Source organism: Cetorhinus maximus, chromosome 13 (genome assembly GCF_964194155.1).
Source record: "Cetorhinus maximus chromosome 13, sCetMax3.hap1.1, whole genome shotgun sequence".
Classification (NCBI taxonomy): Eukaryota; Metazoa; Chordata; class Chondrichthyes; order Lamniformes; family Cetorhinidae; genus Cetorhinus; species Cetorhinus maximus.
In genome coordinates this window covers 108,623,181-108,643,396 of record NC_135891.1, presented here as the reverse complement: position 1 = coordinate 108,643,396, position 20,216 = coordinate 108,623,181, and the positions used below count along the sequence as shown (strand labels likewise).

At 46.6% G+C, this 20,216-nt stretch overlaps 1 protein-coding gene across 8 annotated transcripts in view; it reads left to right on the top strand.

The window, feature by feature from the left end:
- Positions 1-20,216, top strand: part of LOC144688934 (transducin-like enhancer protein 4) — a 200,474-nt gene that overhangs the window by 151,199 nt on the left and 29,059 nt on the right. For 6 of the 8 annotated variants that reach the window (XM_078555980.1, XM_078555977.1, XM_078555982.1 and 3 more), the window contains exons 10-13: positions 11,540-11,593; positions 13,872-14,024; positions 16,448-16,577; positions 17,662-17,822. In XM_078555980.1, coding sequence (XP_078412106.1) covers positions 11,540-11,593; positions 13,872-14,024; positions 16,448-16,577; positions 17,662-17,822 — 498 coding nt within the window. The remainder of the gene's footprint in view (positions 1-11,539; positions 11,594-13,871; positions 14,025-16,447; positions 16,578-17,661; positions 17,823-20,216) is intronic. The other 2 variants (XM_078555984.1, XM_078555983.1) reach the window with 1 other exon arrangement.

The following is a 20,216-nucleotide window of genomic DNA, read 5'->3' as shown; positions in this document are numbered from 1 at the left end:
AAGGGAAAAACCTAATTGACCTCATCCTTACCAATCTAACCTGTCGCAGATGCATTTATCTGTGACAGTATCAGCAGGAGTGATCACTGCAAAACCCTTGTGGAGGCAAATACCCATCTTGACACTGAGAGTACCCAGCATCATGCTGTAGGGCAGTGCAACAGTGCTAAATGGGTCAGTTTCAGAACAGGTCTGGCAGCTCAAAACTGGGCATCTATAAATCACTGTGGGCCATCACAACAGCAGGATTATATTCCACAAGTTATAACCTCATAGCCTGCCATATCCCTCACTCTATCATTACCGTCCATCCAAGCTACAAACCCTGGTTCTATGAGGAGTGTAGAAGAGCACCCCAGAAGCAGTACCAGGAGTACCTATAATGAGGTGCCAACCTGGTGTAGCTACAACACAGGACCACATGCTTGCTAAACAATGGAAACAGCATGCTGTAGACAGAGCTGAGTGACCCCAAAACTAATAGATCAAAGCTCTGCATTCCTGCAAGATCCCTTCATGAATGATGGTGGACAATTCAACAACTAATGGGAAGGGGATGAATATCTCTATCTGCAGTGATGGCAGAGCCCAGCACATGAGTGCAAAAGATGAGGCTGAAGCATTTGCAACCATCTTCAGCCAGAAATTCATCTCAGCTTCTTCCTGAAGTCTTCACTATCACTGCCAGTTGGTTCACTCCACATGACGTTAAGAAATGATTGAGCCCACTGCATACAGAAAAGCTATGGTTCCCATCAGCATCCTAGCAAACATGCTGACCACTTGTGCTCTAGAACTAGCTGTGCCTCTAGCCATACTATTCCAGTACAGCTACAACACTGGCATCTACCCGCCAAAGTGGAAAATTACTCAGCTATGTTCCAAAGTAAAGGACAAATCCAATCTGGAATTATTGCCCTGTCTATGCACTCTCAATCATTATCAAAGTGATGAAAGGTGTCATCAATAGTGCTATGAAGTGGCACTTACAAATAACCTGCTCATTGATGTGCTCGGTTTGAGTTCCACCAGGATTACTCAGTTCCAGAACTCATTGTAACCTTGGTTCAAACATGGACAAAGGAGCTGTATTTCTGAGGTGAGGTGAGAGTGACTGACCTTGACTTAAAGGCAGAGGTTGACTGAACATGGCATCAATGCAAACCTAGTAAAACTGAAGTCAATGGCAAACAGAGGAACCTTACCACTGTCTGCATTCATACCTACCACCAAGGAGGATGGTTGTGGTTATTTGTGGCCAATCATCTCAGCCCCAGGACATCACTGCAGGAGTTTCTCAGGGTAGTGTCCTAGACCCAACCATCTTTAGCCGCTTCATCAATCATCTTCTTTCCATCAGAAGTGGGGATATTTGCTGCTGATTGGACAATGTTCAGTTCCATTTGTGATTCCTCGGATACGGAAGCAGCCTATGCCTACGTACAGCAACACCTGTATAACATGTAGGCATGTCCTGATAAATAGCCAGTAACATTTGTGCCACGGAACGCCAGGCAATGACCATCCCCAACAAGGAAAAGTCTAACCACCTTCCTTTAACATTCAACAGCATGTTATCATTATTGAATCCCCCACTATCAACACCTGGATCGGGGTGGGGGTGGGTGACGGGGTCACTGTTGACCAGAAACTTAACTAAACCAGCCACATAAATATTGTGGCTACAAGAATGGGTCAGAGTCTGGTTATTCAACAGTGAGTGACTCATCTCTTGACTTCTCAAAGCCTTTCCTTCACCTACAAGGCACAAGTCAGAAGTGTGATGGAACTATATTACCATTGCTTCATTGCCGCTGGTCAATATCCTGGCGTTCCCTCCCTGACAGTAGCATTGAAGTACCTTCAGTAAACGGACCGCAGCAATTCAAGAAGGCAGCTCGCCATAACCTTTTCGAGGGCAATTAGGGATGTTTCATCTGTCTTTCATTAACCTCATGTGAAACTGCCTTCAGCTCCAGTTTGTACTAGCACTGTACAGTACAGCATGATATCTTAGTGGGGCATCCCAGTATATTCACAAAGCTGTAGCTGAAGAATCAGCAATGGAGAGTACCACAATTAACATGTTTTTATTGTCAGACATTCTCCAGTGTCTTCTGTGGCTCAGTTGCTAGCACACTGGCCTCTGAGTAAGTAGGTACTGGGTTCACGTCCCAAGCCAGAGACTGAATACAAAATCTAGGCTAGCACAGTGCAGCACTGAGGGAGTGTTGCACTGCCATCTTTAAGATAAGATGTTAACCGAGATACCACCTGGTCTCTCAGATGGATGTAAACAAACCCATGAGGGTTTGCAGGGACGTTTTCCCGGTGTCCTGGCCAACATTTATCCCTCAAACTAACATTGAGAATAGATCATCTGGTGATTTAGTTCATTGTTGTTTGTGGGAGCTTGCTGCGTGCAAATTGGCTGCTGTGTTTCCTACGTTACAGACTGTCTTCATTGAAACCATACTTGCATATTTATCAATATGATATAAATCACATAAGCATATGTATCTCAAAAACAATCATACTAATCTGAAATACCAGAAATATACAAACATAATGGGCAGGATTTCCCCCCATCGGGAGCGAAGTTGAAGTGCGGGCGTGCACAGGCGCACCTCCAATTAAGACCCGCCCAGCGTGACGTCCGCACGGAAGTGCTATGCGCTCCCTGTGCGGGCGGGGGGAATCCCTAAACCTGATAGTGCGCTTTTTCGCACATGCACACGAAAGAGCACACTCATCTCCCTGAGGCTAAGTGCAGCCTCAGGGAGATCGGCTCCACTGTCAAAAATATTAAAAATTTTAGATAAATAAAATCCCTGACATGTCCCCTCATGTGACGCTGTCACATGATTTGGGACATGTCCATAATTTTTTTTAAAACTTCAATAAAATTTTTAAAAACCCTACATGAAACCTCATCCCGCCCGTGGATGAGGTTTGATGCTTTCTCTGAAGCCCGCCAGGGCTCCCGGCCTGCCCGCCAACCTTAAGGTTGGACGGGCAGGTCCATTAATTACTTTAATGACTCTGTCAATGGTCTCAATTGGCCATTGACAGGTTGGCGGGCGCGCAGCTGATTTTGCTGTGCCCCCGCCCACCAGAAAATTTAAATAGGGTGGGGTGACGTCGGGAGTTCTGCCCCCACCTGCTCGCTGACAGGAAAACCCTGCCCAATAATCTTGTCTCTGGGAACATATATTCAGGAAAAAGAAAGACTTGCATTTATATGGTGCCTTTCATTGCCACCAGATGTGGCAAAGTGCTTTACAGCCAATGAAATACTTTTTGAAGTACAGTCACTGCTATAATGTAGGAAATGTAGCAGCCAATTTTCACACAGTGAGATGACACACAAGTAGCAAAGTGGTAATGAACAGATAGTTTACTGGGGTATTTATTTGAAAGATAAATATTGGCCCGGACACAAGAGATAACTCCCCTTGCGCATTCTTGAAATAGTGCTGTAGGATTTTTTTTACGTTCACCTGAGAGGGTAGGTAGCCTAGTGTTACATTTTCAAATTCCCATGAGAATCTTTGTTAGTGCTAACCGTACGTAATGATTTCTTATTACATTGTATAGGTCACATAGCAGTTGGCAGAGTTCCAGCTTTTGTTTGTCACTATGGTTTCAGAGATTTAATTTTACACAGGCCCTTGAGAAAGGGAAAACGTTGTGGCGATGCAGATCGGTTTTTAAAAAATTAATTTCCTCTCATATCAATGGATGTCGTGTTGTAAAGGAAAAGCATCAGTCGGGAAACACTGCGCACAGATAAAGCTTCTTAACCTCATTTCCTGCTCATTCGCACAATTGAGACCCCCATTGTTCAGCCCTTGGGCTGTAGCAAGCCGCCAGCCTGTCTTTCTGTCTGCTTACTGTATGGCTGTGCCTGAATATCCCGAGGTTTTCTCGAGTTTTTCCCAGGCCCCTCGGATAATGGGGTGTTGGGGATCCCATTGTGCTTAACTCAGCCTATTAACAAAGCTTAAGCAGCCTGCTGAAAAGGCCTGTCTGCATTAATTGGTTTGTCCTGGAGTTACTAATGTTGCGCATTTACTATCAACAGTCCACCGACTGTTAATTCAAGACTTTTTTTTCTTTCTTTTTTTTTGCATTTCAAGTGGCTTTGAACTGCTAACCCGCCACAACTACAATTCAAAATGCAAGTGGTCTGAGTGGGGCTGCCTTCTGGTTTGATCTTTGCATCTAGACACTGACCCTCTTCCCTCTTTTGCCCCACATCTGTGGACAGTCTGTGTTACAGTGGATGACACAGATGTTTCACTGACCCAGGCAAGGAGATGGACCAAGTGGAGGATGGCTGGGTTGTAAAATCCAGTGCCCTATTAATACCACAGCTGTAGAAATTGCTCCCTCACGAGGGATTAAACACACCAAAAATCATGTTAAACTAGCCCTATGTTTTATGACGGTATTTTGAATTGGTGATTAGAATATAATTGGAGGTCAGTCTGACTCTGTGCAACATGATAACATGGCGATACTAGACTTAGGCATCCTTCCTGATTCTCACTTTCAATGACTTTGACACCTCGGCAGGAGGGTATAATTGCTGATTTGAGTTTTGCCTGTTTTCCATTTTTTGCCCAGAATCAAAACGATCCCCATGGGGTCCCACATGGGGAATACCGAGGCACTAACCCATATCCGATCGTTCCATGGCGCAGCACATTGGTACTGTGTGTCTCCCTTGCCAACTCACCATCTATATAAAGGCCCCTTTCAAAATTTATACTGGCTAGGAAATGGTCCTTTCAAGCATTGCATAAACACTGCGACCATTTCCTCCTTCGAACCTTTCCACAGTCTTCGCTCGTTGCCACAGAAATCCATTCAAAGGCATGATTAACTTTAATTTATGGCACCAAATAACACATTTAAGCAGCATCCCAAGGCTCAGTGTGCGTCTTAAGAGGGATTGATTCAGCCCTTGCTTTCTCTGGAACGCTTTACACTGTCAAACTACAGTTTGCTGTCCTCTGCTGGTCACCACGAAATGAGCTGCAACTTCGCTGCTGAGCTCCGAGTGTTCTAATTTCTTCGTGTCAGCCCCACTGTGAGTTTCAACTGAAATAATCAAACCCTGCTCAATGTACAAAACGCTCAACTTCACTTGCTGAGGCTCTGTTCAGACCCAGCTACCTCAAAGCAAAGCTGAGCCACGTATCAGCGGTGTAACAACATAAACAAGAGCGTCAGACATGGAAGCGGTCGCAGCAGACCTGTCTCTTATTTTTCCGGTTATCCATCGGTGGCTTGGCTGCCGTCAGTCAGTAAATCTGGAACCAAAATCCCGGCATGTGTCGTCGTCTTGCTTAATGTCCAGCCTCCTGGTTTCACCAGCAAAGCCAACAACTTGCAGCGCTTTTGAGGGAGAAAAATGTCTCAAGGTGCCTCACAGACTCTTCGCCAGAAACAAGATGAACGTTGAGCCAAAGGAGGAGCTACTGGGGAGATGTGACCAAAAGTTTCACCAAAGAGGGTAGTGGGCAAGCTCAGCATTGGGGCCACATACATGAAGAATGGCCAAGTGAGGAGGTGCCACACTGACTGCATCCTTTCAGCTGTATTCCAGCAGTAGCCCACAAGTACAGGAAAAATCGAGGGTTAATTTTTTTTAAAAAGACCCTTCAGTGCCCTGCCTGTCTGCTTTCAGAGCAACATCAGTATAGGCCTGGGTCTAGCTCAGCCATCCATCCTCTCTGTCTGACCCGTGTATGATTGGGGGATAGATTGAAAATAGGGAGTGTTGTACTCAACTGAAAAAAAGAGACTAAATAGTGTAACCCACACAGATACACTCGCCTTGAAAGTGGATCCCAAACTGATTAGTAAATCTGTATGAATTGGCTGCTTTCTAAGGCACTATTGTTGGCTTGACTCTTGAGGTCAGTGACCCTTCTGATTTGGTTGCTAAGTAACATGACTGCAGGCCAGTGGTGTAGCAGCTATTAACTTCGATTTGAATTGTAAGGGGGGGAGAAAAAGAATGGAAAGCAGTTCAGTTTAACACGCCCCGCACAGAATGCCACTGTAATTATTACTTTTTAAACTGGGTCAAATGGTGATTGGGCCCAGGAGCAAATCCAGGGCCTGCGAGATGGGCTTAATCACTGCCAAACGGCCAATCAAACTGCTGGCAGGAGCCAGACCTGTTAGCGTTTGTTGAGGGGGCTTCTCAGCCAGTTCCGATAAACCGGTGATGCAACTGGGACTTTGTAAACAGCTCGATTAAAGCGCAGATCATTTGGAAGACAGCTTACAGATCTTCCAGATCAGGAGCTGAAGGAGCGCAGAGAGATACAAAGACAGTGCTGAGTGTTCCTTTGACGAAAGCCAGTACGAGGCTAAAAATAGTGATAAAGCTTCATTTTGTTTGGCTATTATAACCTCTCTTCTAACAGCCAGTCTCCTATAGCGATAACCTCCATGAAAGATTAAATTACCACAGTGCCCTCTGTTGCTGTTATAGTGGATGGTTCGTTATAATCGAGCAATCCAATTGGCAGGTCAGTGGGCACTAATGCCCAGTAGAAGTCTGCCTTCTTGTAATCCAATTTAAATATTATTGTACGGCTCTGCACATCTTTAAAGGGGCCACACAAGCTGATGAATTTGCTCTATTGCAGGACTTGACAACTTGTGAGCTGCAATGAGGGAGCCTAGTGTTGATTGATGCTCTTACTTCTCACCTCGTGCCTCAGTTATGCCTGTTATATTCCAGTATTAATCTTGTTTATTCATGTACCACAGTTGCCTGATGCGCTGAAGGTTCTATTAGTGATTCCGTTTGCTGTGGATCACATGGCTGGCTGTACTCATTCCCTGCAGTGTTCCACTCAGGAACACGATCACATTCAACCTGTCTTGGCTTGTTTATTTTCTCCCGTGTTCCTTTTTTTTGGTCTCCTGAAGGCGCTGACTAATGTTGGCATTTAGACCTCTAGGCACTGACCACCCTCCAGCACCTTACGCCAGAGGCTATGTCTCCATGTGTTAGGTTAGATAGAGACTGGCACCGGGCATCACTGTCAGCTTGTTCCTATCCTTCTTCTAACTTCAAGACATATATTTCCATCGATGAAGAAACAAGGGGCCTGATTTTTAACCTCCGATAGAGGAGGATATGGAAGTGGGTGGGCACAAAATTTCGTGCCGCTGTGCCTGTTCCCTGGCACTGTCTCACCCTGGGCCATTTTCCCAGAGGTGGAATGGGGGTGGGGGGGGTGTTGGTAGCTGGGTAGGGCTGCCCATCCACAAGAGGAAGATGGCGAGTTAAGGGTAGATAGTGGCCTGTGGAGACCATTTGTGGAATTTCCCAGACGGCCTCCAGCTTCCCGCAGACGTCTGGGGCATGTGCAGCTGCCATGAGGCAGCCTCCTGGTGGTAAACTGGGGAGCCAACGCTCCAGGCAGGCCTAGAAGACCCCCCCCCACCCCGCCCCCAGCCTGCCGGGCTCAACTGCAGCTGCAGGCTACCTATGCAAGGGTCCCCCCTTCACAGTGGTGGCCTGGTTGCAATGGCTTTTTTAAAAATTAATTTAGATTTAAAAAGGTTGGAGAGAGTGCGCCTCCATTTTTGGAGAACCCTCTCCCTTACTGACCTGCCAAGGCATCTTGCTGCTGCTTTGAAGCCGGATGGGGCTCTTTAATTGGACGGTGAGCCCGCACTCTGGCTGTTAATCGGCCAATTCGGGGAAACTCGCAGCCGGGTGATTGTTCCCTGCACAGTGCGGACTTCTGACCCCAACTGAGCCTGATGGCCAGGAGCCTAAAACTTGTGGGAAAAATCCTGCTCAAGGAGCGGGAATCTTGGATCAATTCCCCTCCCTTAAAGCAGAAAAACTTGACACAGACAAGGTTGAGAGCTCAGCAGCAGGGGATTTGCCAGTGTGAAAACCTACCCCACAAAGGCCAGGATTTTATGACGCCCTAAGCAATGTGCCTGGAGGCAGAGTGCTGGTGAGGGGGGTGGGGAAGTTGGGGGGGGTGGGGGTGGGGGCGGTTGGTGGGCGGTGGGGTGGGAGGGAAGGTGAGAGGAAAGGTGGAGAGGTGAAAACATCCAAGTGGGCTGGTGGGGGTGGGGTGGAGTGTCCACCATTTTCCCATGGCTGCTGGCATTTTACCAGTGGCGGGGAAGGTGGTGGACAGCCCTCCTGTCCTGAGGCCAATTGAGGCCCTTAAATAGCTGATTAAGGGCCTCTTTCCACCACCACTGGTATTTTACCAGCTCCAGTGGGCACTTCACCACATTGGGGGGCTGCCACATTTTTAAAACGATATTTTTCACAGGATGTGTGCGTCGCTGGCGAGACCACCATTTTTGTTGCCCACCTCTCATTGCCCTTGAGAAGGCGGTGGTGAGCCGCCTTCTTGAGCCGCTGCAGTCCAAATGGTGTAGGTACACCCACAGAGCTGTTAGGGAGGGAGTTCCAGGATTTTGACCCAGCGACAGTGAAGGAACTGCCGATATAATTCCAAGTCAGGATGGTGAATGGCTTGGAGGGGAACTTCCAGGTGGTGGTGTTCCCATGCGTCTGCTGCCCTTGTCCTTCTAGGTGGTAGAGGTCGCAGGTTTGGATTAACACTTTTTGCGGGCGCATGGTGTGGAAGCAGGGTGCTCTCCTGATTTGGTAACCCTGTGGGTGCCCCCCTGTCCCCCTACTACCCTGGTGGTAACAGCCACCTCCTCAGTAACGCCACCACCCTTCCGACCCCCTTGCCAGGGTCTGCCTAGCTGGCCCCGGTTACCCCAACTCCACAGAGCTGGATTTCTGGAGCCTCCTCCATCTACTGTCTGTCGCTGACCATTCATTGCAACTACCCACTGGGCTGCAAGCCAGAGTATTCTGATGCAGTGCGACATGTCCGCATTTCTTCATTTGATGAGCTGTCCATCTCTTCTGTCCTGTCATGGGGGAAGGAATTTCCAAATTCCAGCCCCTTTGTGAATCTTAGTGCAACCTGCTCATCAAAGACTTGACCGAACACTGGGACATGGCTTGTTGCTTACCCTCACGCCCATGTTATTGGCTGTGGTCCAGAGAGAATAATAGCCAGAAGGACAAACAAGCCCTGTAATTTCTCTTCTACACCAAAGCAGTGTATGTTGCCTCTGGCTCCCGCGGTAAAGAACCCAATCTTTATCCAGTGGCTCCTGTCTGAATGTATTTGTTTGTGTGTCTGGCTGTTGGGAGAGGAAAGGGTTGCACTGTGCCGCGGTAACATGTCCACTGAAAGACACGGGGATGAGCTCTCTACCACGTATCCACACCATCACTGAGACCATCTATTTCCACCTCCCTAACATTGCCTGACTCTGTCCTTGCTTCAGTTCATCTGCTTCTGAAACCCCCATTTTTTGTTACCTCAGGACTTGACTATTCCAACGCACTCCTGGCTGGGCCACCATGCTGTACCCTCCACAAGCTTGGGGTCAACTAAAATTCTGCTACCTGTGACCCAACTCGCACCAAGTCCCCCCCACCCATCACTCCTGGTCAAGGAAAGCTTCAATTTAAAAAATTTTCACCCTTGCTTTCGAATCCCTCCATTTGTTTTGGAGGGGGAATCCCTGTCACCCTTCCCTATCTCTGTAATTCCCTCCAGTCCTACAAATCCTATGAGATATCTGCGCACCTCTAATTCTGGCCTCTTGAACATTCCTGATTTTAATCACGCCATCATTGGTGGCCATGCCTTCAGTTGCCCAGGCCCTAAGCTTGGAATTCCCTCCCTACGCCTCTCCACCTCTCTTCCCTCCATTGAGATGCTCCTGGTTTTGATCACCTGCTAATATCTCCTTATATGGCTCTGTGTCAAATGGTGTTATATAAGGCTTCTGTCAAGTGCCTCGGGATGTTCCGTTATGTTAAAGTTGCTATATAAATGCAAGTTGTTGTTGTTGAATGGTATCACACAGGCTGCTTGTCCTGTTGACTTCAAAACAAATGATTAATGAATAAGGTGTATAATGGTTGGTTGATGTGATCCCACTAGCTGTGTGACATCACCCCAAGATGAGCTTCCACCCCAGTCTATCATACATGAGGAGTGGTCCCTCGGATGAGGTGGGGGAGATTGGCGGCCACCCATCAGAATGCGAGATGTCAGCACTTTTGGGAGGAGAGGGGGGGAAGCTGGTGGGAGGGGAGAATGTTTTCTTTCAAAAGTGGTATTTTGTGTATTGTCCTCAGTCACAACCTCATAGAGGTTGAGAAGGTGTGGGTGTGGTGGTAATGTCACTGGGTTAGTAACCCAGGGGCTCAGGTTAATGCTCAGGGGACATGGGCTCAAATCCCGCCACGGCAGCTGGTAGAATTTAAAATCAATTGATAAAACCTATAATTGAAAGCTAGTCTCAGTAATGCTGACCATGAAACAGGTGTTGATTGTTGTACAAACCCATTTGGCTCACTACTGCCCTTTAAGGAAGGAAATCCATTCTTCTTACCTGGTGTGGCCTATGTGTGAACTCCCGACCCACAGAAATGAGGTTGAGTCTTAACTGCCCTCCGAAGTGGCCTAGCAAGCCATGCAGTTCAAGGGATAGGCAAACAGGCAACACATGCCGGCCTTGCCAGCAGCACCCACGACCCATGAAAGAATAAGGCAAAAAAAAGAGGCCTCCATGTAGCTGTGTCACCGGTGCAGGATACTGCATGTGAAATAACATGTGCTTCTGGATGATTTATTCAGTGAAGTTTGTTTATGGAGGACAATAAGCCTGCACTACTCCTCACTCAGGAATGCTCGACATTGTGGAACATTTCATCGCCCTGGCACTGACATCATTCACATCCCTATTATGATGCTGCACGGTCTTGAAAGAGAACACTGAGTTGTTGCTAATCTGTTGCCATTCACTCCTGAGCTCTGCGACTCCTGGATGACTTTTGATTTAAAACTCACAGGAAACGAAAAACAAAATTGCCTGAAAATCACGAGGCCCACACGCGTCGGCAGTGTGGCATCAGCATGATGCAAAAGTGCAAATATATCTGTTTCCGCCCAGGCAACGATAACCACAAGGAATTAGCATGAAGAATATACTCTTTTTAAGTATAGGGTCTGAAATACTTGCAGGCTGACGTTGTGGCTTTGTGCTGTCAATGGGCTTCACTCACTCGCCACATGCTGAAAAATCAGGTATGGCCTGCCCACGATTTCCTGGTGTGGATGCCCCATTGGCAAGGCTCCTCACAGGTGGTCTGGGCTCAGAAAAATGACCTTTCAGAGAATTAGAGCTTGAAATCAGACTGTGAAATACAACCAACGCAGCTCGTCCTTCGCCGCTATTTTCAGGTGAAGCTGATGACCTGTTTAAAACCAATAAAACGAAGCTCGTATTGAAGTAGTGCAGGGGGGGGGGGAAGGAGTGAGGAATTTCATACAGCCAACCTCAACCCATTGGCTACTGATATTGCACTGCGCTTTATTACAGTCTTTGTTTTCAATTGCCTTGTGCGTAGCTTCTTACATCATCGTCTTTTTATTATCAGGACAGTGATGGCGATAAGAGTGATGATAACTTGGTCGTGGATGTTTCAAACGAGGTGTGTATGCATTTTTAGTAGCTTTGCTTTTTTTTGCCATTTTCAGTTTTACAAGTCTGTAATACTAAAAAATACTAGCCTGACTTTGAAACAGATACACACGTATATATTATATGTAAAATGACGTGATTGATCAGAAAACACACTAATCCTACAACTGATTTGAGTTTTCTGAGAATCTGATGAAGGTTGAGGTTGTGAAAATTTAAGACGAGTTGATGTAGTGATGCTGTTTCCACTTGGTGGGGGTGGGGGGAAACCAAAAGCGAGGGATATAAATATAAAATAGTTAATAATAAACCCAGTAAGAAATTCAGAGGAAACCTCTTTTCCCAGAGAATGGTGATAAATGTAGAACTTGCTGTGGTTGAGATGAATGGCGTAGATGCATTTAAGGGGAAGGCAGTTATGTACATGAAGGGGAAAGGAATAGGAGGATTTACTCATAGGGTAATATTAAAGTAGGGTGGTGGAGGCTCCTGTGGAACATGCAGACTGCAAGGACCAGTTGGACCAGAATGGCCTGTTTCTGTGTTATAAATCCGACGTACTTTTAGGTTCATTTTTAAATACACCATTGCTCTCTTCTGGAGTGTGAAACCCTTGAGTTTATTAGAGCAAGCACCCAATTCTTTCTCGACTTGCACAAAATTGATGTGCTTGCTCACACCTCACAAGCAGAGCATTTTTGCCTTGCAGACTTAAGTGGGAACTGCAAGTACGTAGGTTGAGGCTAACCTCATGTAAGAGGAGCTTTGTTCAAACAGGAAGGGTGTGGCGGGGGGACTGACGGACTGAGCTAATGGAATGTGCGGTTCCTGGCGGAGTGCTGGAACCCACTTGTGTCAGCTGGCCGGGGTTCCCTGTGGAACCCCAAATGGCTTAGTGGAACGGGGGAGGGGTGAATAGAATGAAACGTCCTCACAGGAAGGAGATGCATCACACTTGCTGTCCCCGTCAGCCAGAGATCCTTTATGTTAATTATAAAGTACTGCTATATATTTGCGGCACAGAAATGGGCCATTTGGACCAATAGATCCGTGCCAGTGTTTATGCGCCACATGAGTTTCCTCCCAGATTACTTGATTGAACCCCACCAACATGTCACAGAATCACAGAATCTTAACGGCACAGAAGGAGGCCATTCGGTCCATTGTGTCTGCACCAGTTCTCCAAATGAGCATTATGACCTAGTGCCATTGCCCTGCCCTTTCCCCATAGCCTTGCACAATGTTTCTATTCAAATAATCATCTAATGCCCTCTTGAATGCCTTGATCGAACCTGCCTCCGCCACACTTCCAGGTAGTGCATTCCAGACCAGAACCACTTGTTGTGTGAAAAAGTTTTTTCTCACGTCACATTTGCTTCTTTCGCAAATCACTTTAAATCTGCGCCCTCTCACTCTTAATCCTTTTACAAGCAGGAACAGCTTCTCCCTATCCACTCTGTCCAGCTCCTCATGATTTCGAACACCCCTATCAAATCTCCTGTTAGTCTTCTTCTCTCCAAGGAGAACAGTCCCAACCTCTCCAATCTATCCATCTCCAATATATCCTCATAGCTGTTTCAATAAGATCACCTGTCAATCTTCTAAACTCCAGTGAGTATGGATCTAACCTGTTCAACCTTTCTTCATAAGACAACCCCTTAATCCCACAAATTAACCTAGTGAACCTTCTCTGAGCTGTCTCCAATGAAAGTATATCCCTCCTTCGACAAGTTGACCAAAATACAGTACTCTAGGTGCAGTCTCATCAATGCCCTGTAAAATTGTAATATAATATATAATAATATCCTTCTATCCCTTTGTCCCTTACGTGTTTACCTGGATTCCCTTGAATGCATCTATGCTATTCACTTCAGCTACTCCCCGTGGTAGCAGGTTCCACAATCCAATCACTCTCTGGGTAAAGACGTTTCTCCTGAAATCCTTGTTGGATTTATTAGAGACTCTTATATTCTGAGCCCCAACTTCTGATCTTGTCCACAAGTGGAAACATTTTCTTCCTGTCTGCAACATCAAGCCCTCTCATAGACTTGAAGGCTTCCATTAGGATACCACTATAGAGAAAAGAGCCCCAGCCTGTTCAATCTTTACTGATAAGTACAGCCTCTCAATTGTGGTATCACTCTAGGAAATCTTTTTTTTCCCTTTCTCCAGTGCCTTTGTATCCGTTTTATTATATGGAGCTCAGAGCTGTTCACAGTATTCCTGGTTTATACAGCAGAGACCTGGGCTACCCTGGTTCCTGACCCATTGATTCTATTTGAATGCAGGATCCATCGTCTCCACAAGGCAGCCCATCCCACTCGCCCCGCGGAAATGGGATAGATAAGTTCCACCTTTTGAGAAAGGATGCTCCGAGCAGCCCTGCGTCCCTGGCTTCCTCGCGCAGCACGCCACCCGCCAAGCCTAAAGAACCGGGCCTGGTAAGTAGAGCTCTGCTATGCGAGTTTCCTTAGGTTACCAAGTGAAGTGTGTGCCTGGGCTTTTGACAGCTGAGTGGCGTCCGCAGCCGTCAGCCACAGTTCAATGGATGGCAACTCTCACTTCTTGAGTCAGAGGTTTGTGGGTTCAAGTCCCGCAGCACAGATTTGAGCACCAAATCTAGGCCAGCAGTCCAGTACTGAGAGAGCGCTGCACTGTCTGAGATGTTGTCTCTCAGATGAGACATTAAACCGAGGTTCCATCAGCCCTCTCGTATTCCTTATTTCAATAAAGAGCTAGGTAATTCTGCCTAGTGCTCTGGCAGATGTTTATCCTTAACCAACATTGTCAAAACAGATAATCTGGTCATCATTGCATTACTGTTTGTGGGACTTTCTGTGCCTAAATGGGCTGTTCCATTTTCGACATTACAACAGGGATTACACATCAAAAAGCACTTTATTGGTTTTGAAGCATCCTGAGGTCATGAAAGGTGCTATAAAAACGTGATCCTTTTTTTTCAGATTATGGAGTGTTGCTTTTATGCCTCTGCTGTATAATTTCCTAGAAGTATTTGATATTCAGCATTATTAACCCAGACAGGAGACGGTAGCACAGTGGTATTGTCACTGGATTAGTAACCTAGAGAGCCAGGGTAATTCTCTGGGCACCTAGGTTCGAATCCCATCATGGCAGATGATGGAATTTAAATTCAAAGTCTTGTGGTCTCCATGAGGCGATTGTTGTAAAAACCCATGTCCTCCAGGGAAGGAAATCTGCTGTCCTTACCTGATTTGGCCTACATGAGACTCTTAAATGCCCTCTGAAATTGCCTAGCAAGCCACTCAGTTCTCAAAGGCAAATTGGGATGGGCAATAAATGCTGGCCTAGCCAGTGACACCCTCCCCCACCATGGATAGATTTTAAAAAAGGGAAATCAAATTGTTACAATGCCCTCAGAATTAATTCTGAGAACTACACTTTTATACTTGCTCCCCTTTGGGCTATTTTTTAACACTTTTTAATTTTAAATGAATTTCAGTTCCTGCTACTGTTATTTGCTCTCTTCCATTAAACTAATACTCTGCGTGCAAAAACCTTGCGGCACTATTCAAAGAAGGGGAGGGGAATTCTTCCGGGTGTCCAGGTCAATATTTATCCCTGAATCAGCATCGCAAAAACAAATGAACTAGTCATTGATCTCAGAATTACCTGGAAAAACTCAGCAGGTCTGGCAGCATCGGTGGAGAAGAAAAGAGTCGACGTTTCGAGTCCACACGACCCTTCAACAGAACAGTTCTGTTGAAGGGTCATGTGGACTCGAAACCTTGACTCTTTTCTTCTCCACCGATGCTGCCAGACCTGCTGAGTTTTTCCAGGTAATTCTGTTTTTGTTGTGGATTTCCAGCATCCGCAGTAGTTTTTTGGTCATTGATCTCAGTGTGGTTTGTGGTGGGGGGCCTTACTTTGTGCAAATTGACTCCATTTTTACCAATAAAACAACAGTGCCCACAAGTCAAAAATAATTCCTTGGTTCTAAGCCCCTTCTGGCAATGTGAGGATGTGTAAGACACAATACAAATGCAAATTCTTTCTTTCCTTTGATAGCTTAGTGAGCAATCCCAGCCAATGTGGCAGTGAGCCAGGAGAGTGCAGAAAGCCTGAGCCTTGATCTCAGTCAGTGCAGTAGCTTGTCGGCAACAGCTGTCCCCAGTAGAAGTGTTGGGACCAGGGTCTCCACCCTTGATCACTATCTACTGACCCGTTGCAACATGTGTGTTGACAAGGTTGGGTTTGACTGTGGTAACCTCCGCCCATTGTTGAATGTGTTGTGTGTGTGTTACAGTTCATTCAGGGAGTCTAAGTTGCCATGGCAACATGCATGTTGTAGTCTGGAGCTATGGATAGTGACGGCAGAGGCTCAAACTTTCCTTACATCATACGGCTGACCAGAAATCTCTCCCGCTCTTACTGCCTGCCATTGGTGTACGTTGGAAGGATTTGCAGGTTGAATAATCAACCTGTTTGGCCTTGTTATCAACGCACCTTCCTTGGCCATCAAGTCCTGGGGTAGGACCTGAACCCGGAGGCAGAGGTCAGGACACTACCCACTGCACCATAAGACCTCCCTAGCCATGGTTAAGGCCAATGTCTAGGTTTGCAAATGGATAATGGTCTCTTGGTTGAGGCACAAGGGAACTGCAGAGCCTTCAGGGGAAAACTGGAGGGAAAAGAAAAAAGTATTTGTATTGTTGGGGGTGCTATCACTTCTTAAAAAAAAAGGACATTGCGTGATAAATGTACTGTATTGAGGTTCGCATCCAATCAGCAAGGCAGAGACATTACAGTGCTTGGGTGGGAGGTGGAAGTTCATTTGTACGATGAATTCACACTGATCGCAATATTGCTTCATTTATCTTAACAGAATGAGAAGGCCACCACGCCAGTGTCTAAATCTATCACCCCAACTCCCCGCAGCGACTCTTTGACCCCTGGCCCTAGCTCTGCGTCCAGGCTGCGCCAGATCTCCAGCAAACCCTCCGTGGATGCACTGGGTAAGTTGTTTGTCTCTGTTCCTGAGGGAATGCTGGGCGGATTTTACACAGGTGGCTAGGAACCTGATATACTGCAGAGAAAGGGGGAAATGTTTAAAGGGGAGTGATTGCATATGTGGTAATGTGCACATGCGCGTGAAGGTTTTCATGCAGGTGAATGCATACATCAACATGAAGCTGTAGTGAATGTGTTTGAGCGCGTAAATGTGTTTGGGTGAGTACAGAGGCGTATGGGCATGAGACATCGCATCACAGCCAGTATGCCAGTTTTCTGGCACCATCCAACCCCTGGGCCATTTCTCTGCCGGTGGATCAGGTGTGGAAGACCAACCTGCCCGCAAGCAGCGGGTAGGAAATTAGAGAGAGTAAATGGCCTACAGTAAGGTTAATTAACAGAGGCCAACTTGGATTTTCCAGTTGGCCTCCATGCCTCTGCCACATAGGAAACTAGGCTAACTGCCTGGAGACGGCCACCCGGCATCAGCCTAGAGGGCCAGTGCTCGAGGCAGGCTTTGAGGCCTTCCCTGCCTACCTGGTCACAGCTTCGGCTTTTAAACTTCTTTTTTAAAAAAAAAAAAAAATTGCTGAGGTGGGCACCTCAAGATGGAGGCGCCCACTCTCTCCCCATTACCTGAACTGCAGGCTGTAGCTCCTTCCCAGCGAGAGGGTCTCCTTTTGGCCCTCCAGCCTCAAGGGCCCACCTGCTATCCTTCACTGACCATGAACCCATCCTCTGGCCACTAATTGACCAATTCAGGGAAAATCACTGCTGGGCGACTGTTTCCTCACAAGAGTGCGGGGTCAGGACCCTGATGTTGAGGTCCCAAACCAAAACCCAAAACCACGCCCATTGTTTCAGTACTCAGCATTCGTATAAACTAATTATATGGATGCTCATATTTCTTCAATGATTTAGTATGTGTGAATGTGCCCATTAGTGTGAGTCTGAATGTGTTGATTCAGTGTGTGCCTCCATCAGCCTGAGTGTACCCCCACTGGTGCGAGTGTACCTTTGTGAAAGCAGACATACGCTGCAAATTAACCATCGTCTGCAAATGCTTCCCTTATATTTTTCACCACAAAGGTCTGAGGAGCCCACTGACTGTACCAGGCCCCTACCCAACACCATTTGGGATGATGACACATGCAGGAATGAACGGGGAGTTGCCCAGCCCAGGGGCCTACGCAAGTCTCCACATCTCACCACAAATGAGCACTGCAGCAGTGTACGGCCGCTCCCCAATGGTGAGGACACAGGCTATGTTTATGCCTTGAAGTGAAATAATGAAAAATGTAATATCCCATGATGCTTTCAGGAATAACAGTTGTGCAGAGAGGCCTTGAAAGTGGAACAAGTGTTGGGTGAAATCAGGTGATATTATTAACAAATCCCTCTGTACCAAATTCCTTTGCCTCGCATTGTAGGCAAGGGTATCAGCGCATTTATTGGAAACCAGCTGCTGTGTTTAATAAAACAAAAGAATTTCACACAGCCACGTGACCATGTGACCTGCAATATTAGCTGTGTTTTTCTCTCCACAGCTGACTAAACAGCTGAGAGTTTTCAGCCTCTTCCGTTTTTAACTTCAGATTTCCAACAGAATTTGGAATCGAGCCACAGAGTATATTGCTTTTGTCCCAGCGCTACTCTTTGGTACAAATAATCCACATCCTGATTTCACCCCATCGTCATGGCTTAGTTGCAGGGCATTCATTGGTGCTGCAGGGACTGGCTCTTTTAAATAATTAGGAAGTAAGGGGACTGTAATTCAGTTAAGAGGCTATGGATCATGGAGGAAACCTCAAGAACAGCAGCTTATCTGAGCTCAAATGGAATCACTAGCTGACTATTTAATATAGATTTTTCCGAATGCACCTCACAGTGTTAGTTTTATTGCAATAAGGCCAGCAGTGGTGATTGAACATTGATTGATGATTGTGGCTGGCTGTTACTTTGTGATTGTAAAAAGCAACACTGCTTCGCCATCTGCACACAGGTATAAAACAAGCATTTGTTTACAGCTAGTATGTCGAATAATAGGCCCACTGAGACGGGGGGAAGCAGAGGGTGAGAGAAGCCCCTCTGCCTGCTTTGTGTAGTGACATTTTAAATGTATTTGTAGAGAATTCCTCAATCCCGCAAAGTCATGAACACAACATCATGGAAAGGTTGCTATGAGACAGCAAAGTACAAACACTCAGCAAGTTCATCTGAAACAGCTTTCTTTGCTAATTCAGTAGCCCATTTATGTTTTCGATAGACTAACTTCTCCATCAACATGGAGGGTAAAGGAATTTTAAGATGGAGGGTAAAGGAATTTTAAGGCTGGGAATTTCCTGGCCTACAGCCCCCGCTCCGCCGCCCGAAAGGGAGTCTTCGCTGGACTCCTGGCAAAGTTGCGGCAATGAGGACATCCCCGGCCCTGAACCGTCGTACTTCACGCTGGCCACCGCCTCGCTTCAGAACCGGCAGCTTGGTGGCTTCTCCAAGAAATCGCAAGCAGCGGGCACCGTCGCAAACGGCCGAGGGAACCTCGCGCTCCGACGCCTCTGGTGCAACGCTGACGGACCACGCGTCAGGAAACCTTGCGTACCCAGCTTGCGATTTCCCCCCCCACGCAGCTTCCCTGTTTGCATTCCTGGCAGACTCCAGAAGTGGCACAGTCTCATTACCCCACTGTCATTCCATGCAGCAACCCGCAGAAATCCGGAGTGGGTGGGTAATGGATGGCTGAGAATGACTAGCGTTTAAGTGAAGCAGTAGTAACCAGTGCCTGTGTCGTTACCGTGGGTGGAATTTTACAGCCCCCTCCTGCCGGCAAGAGTTTCCATTTCCGTCAAGGTCAGTGGGATTCTGAACGGCTCACCACAACAGGGCTGTAAAATTTCCGCCTCGTATGTCTCTGGGCTCTCTACAGCAAAACTAATTAAATGTATTTTTTAAAATTATCCTTTTTAACGAAAGAAATTAAAAAAGCATAAGTTGGTTCAGTAACACATCTGGTTAAAACATAAGAAATAGGAGCAGGAGTAGGCCATTCGGCCCTTTGAGCCTGGTCCGCCATTCGATAAGGTCATGGCTGATCCACTTCAGCTACATCTTCCTGGACTGTCCCCATATCCCTTAATCCACTTATAGTCCAAAATCCTATCAGTCTCTGTCTTGAATATACACCTTGGCTCAGCATCTACAGCCCTCTGATGTAGAATTTCAAAGTTCCACTGCCCTTTGAATGAAGAAATTTCTCTGAAAACATGACCCCTTATTCTGAGACTGTGACCCTTAATTATAGACTCTCCAGCCAGGAGCAATATCTCCCCAACATGTATCCTGTCAAGCTCCTTAAGAGTTTTATGTTTCAGTGAGATTACCTCTCATTCTTCTAAACTCTAGGGAATATAGACCCTAGCTAGTCGACACAATCTCTCCTTGTAGGACAATCCCCTCTTTCCAGGAATCAGTACAGTGAGCCTTCGTTGCAGTCCCTCTATAGCAAGTATATCCTTCCTTAGGTAAGGTTAGATGCAACATGCTGCACTAAAGAGCCAGTTGTTAACTCTTTTATAATATAACCTCTGGCTGTTAAGTGAATTAACTTCCTAAGCAGCTAGCAATGCAGCAACTTGCAACACTGCCCT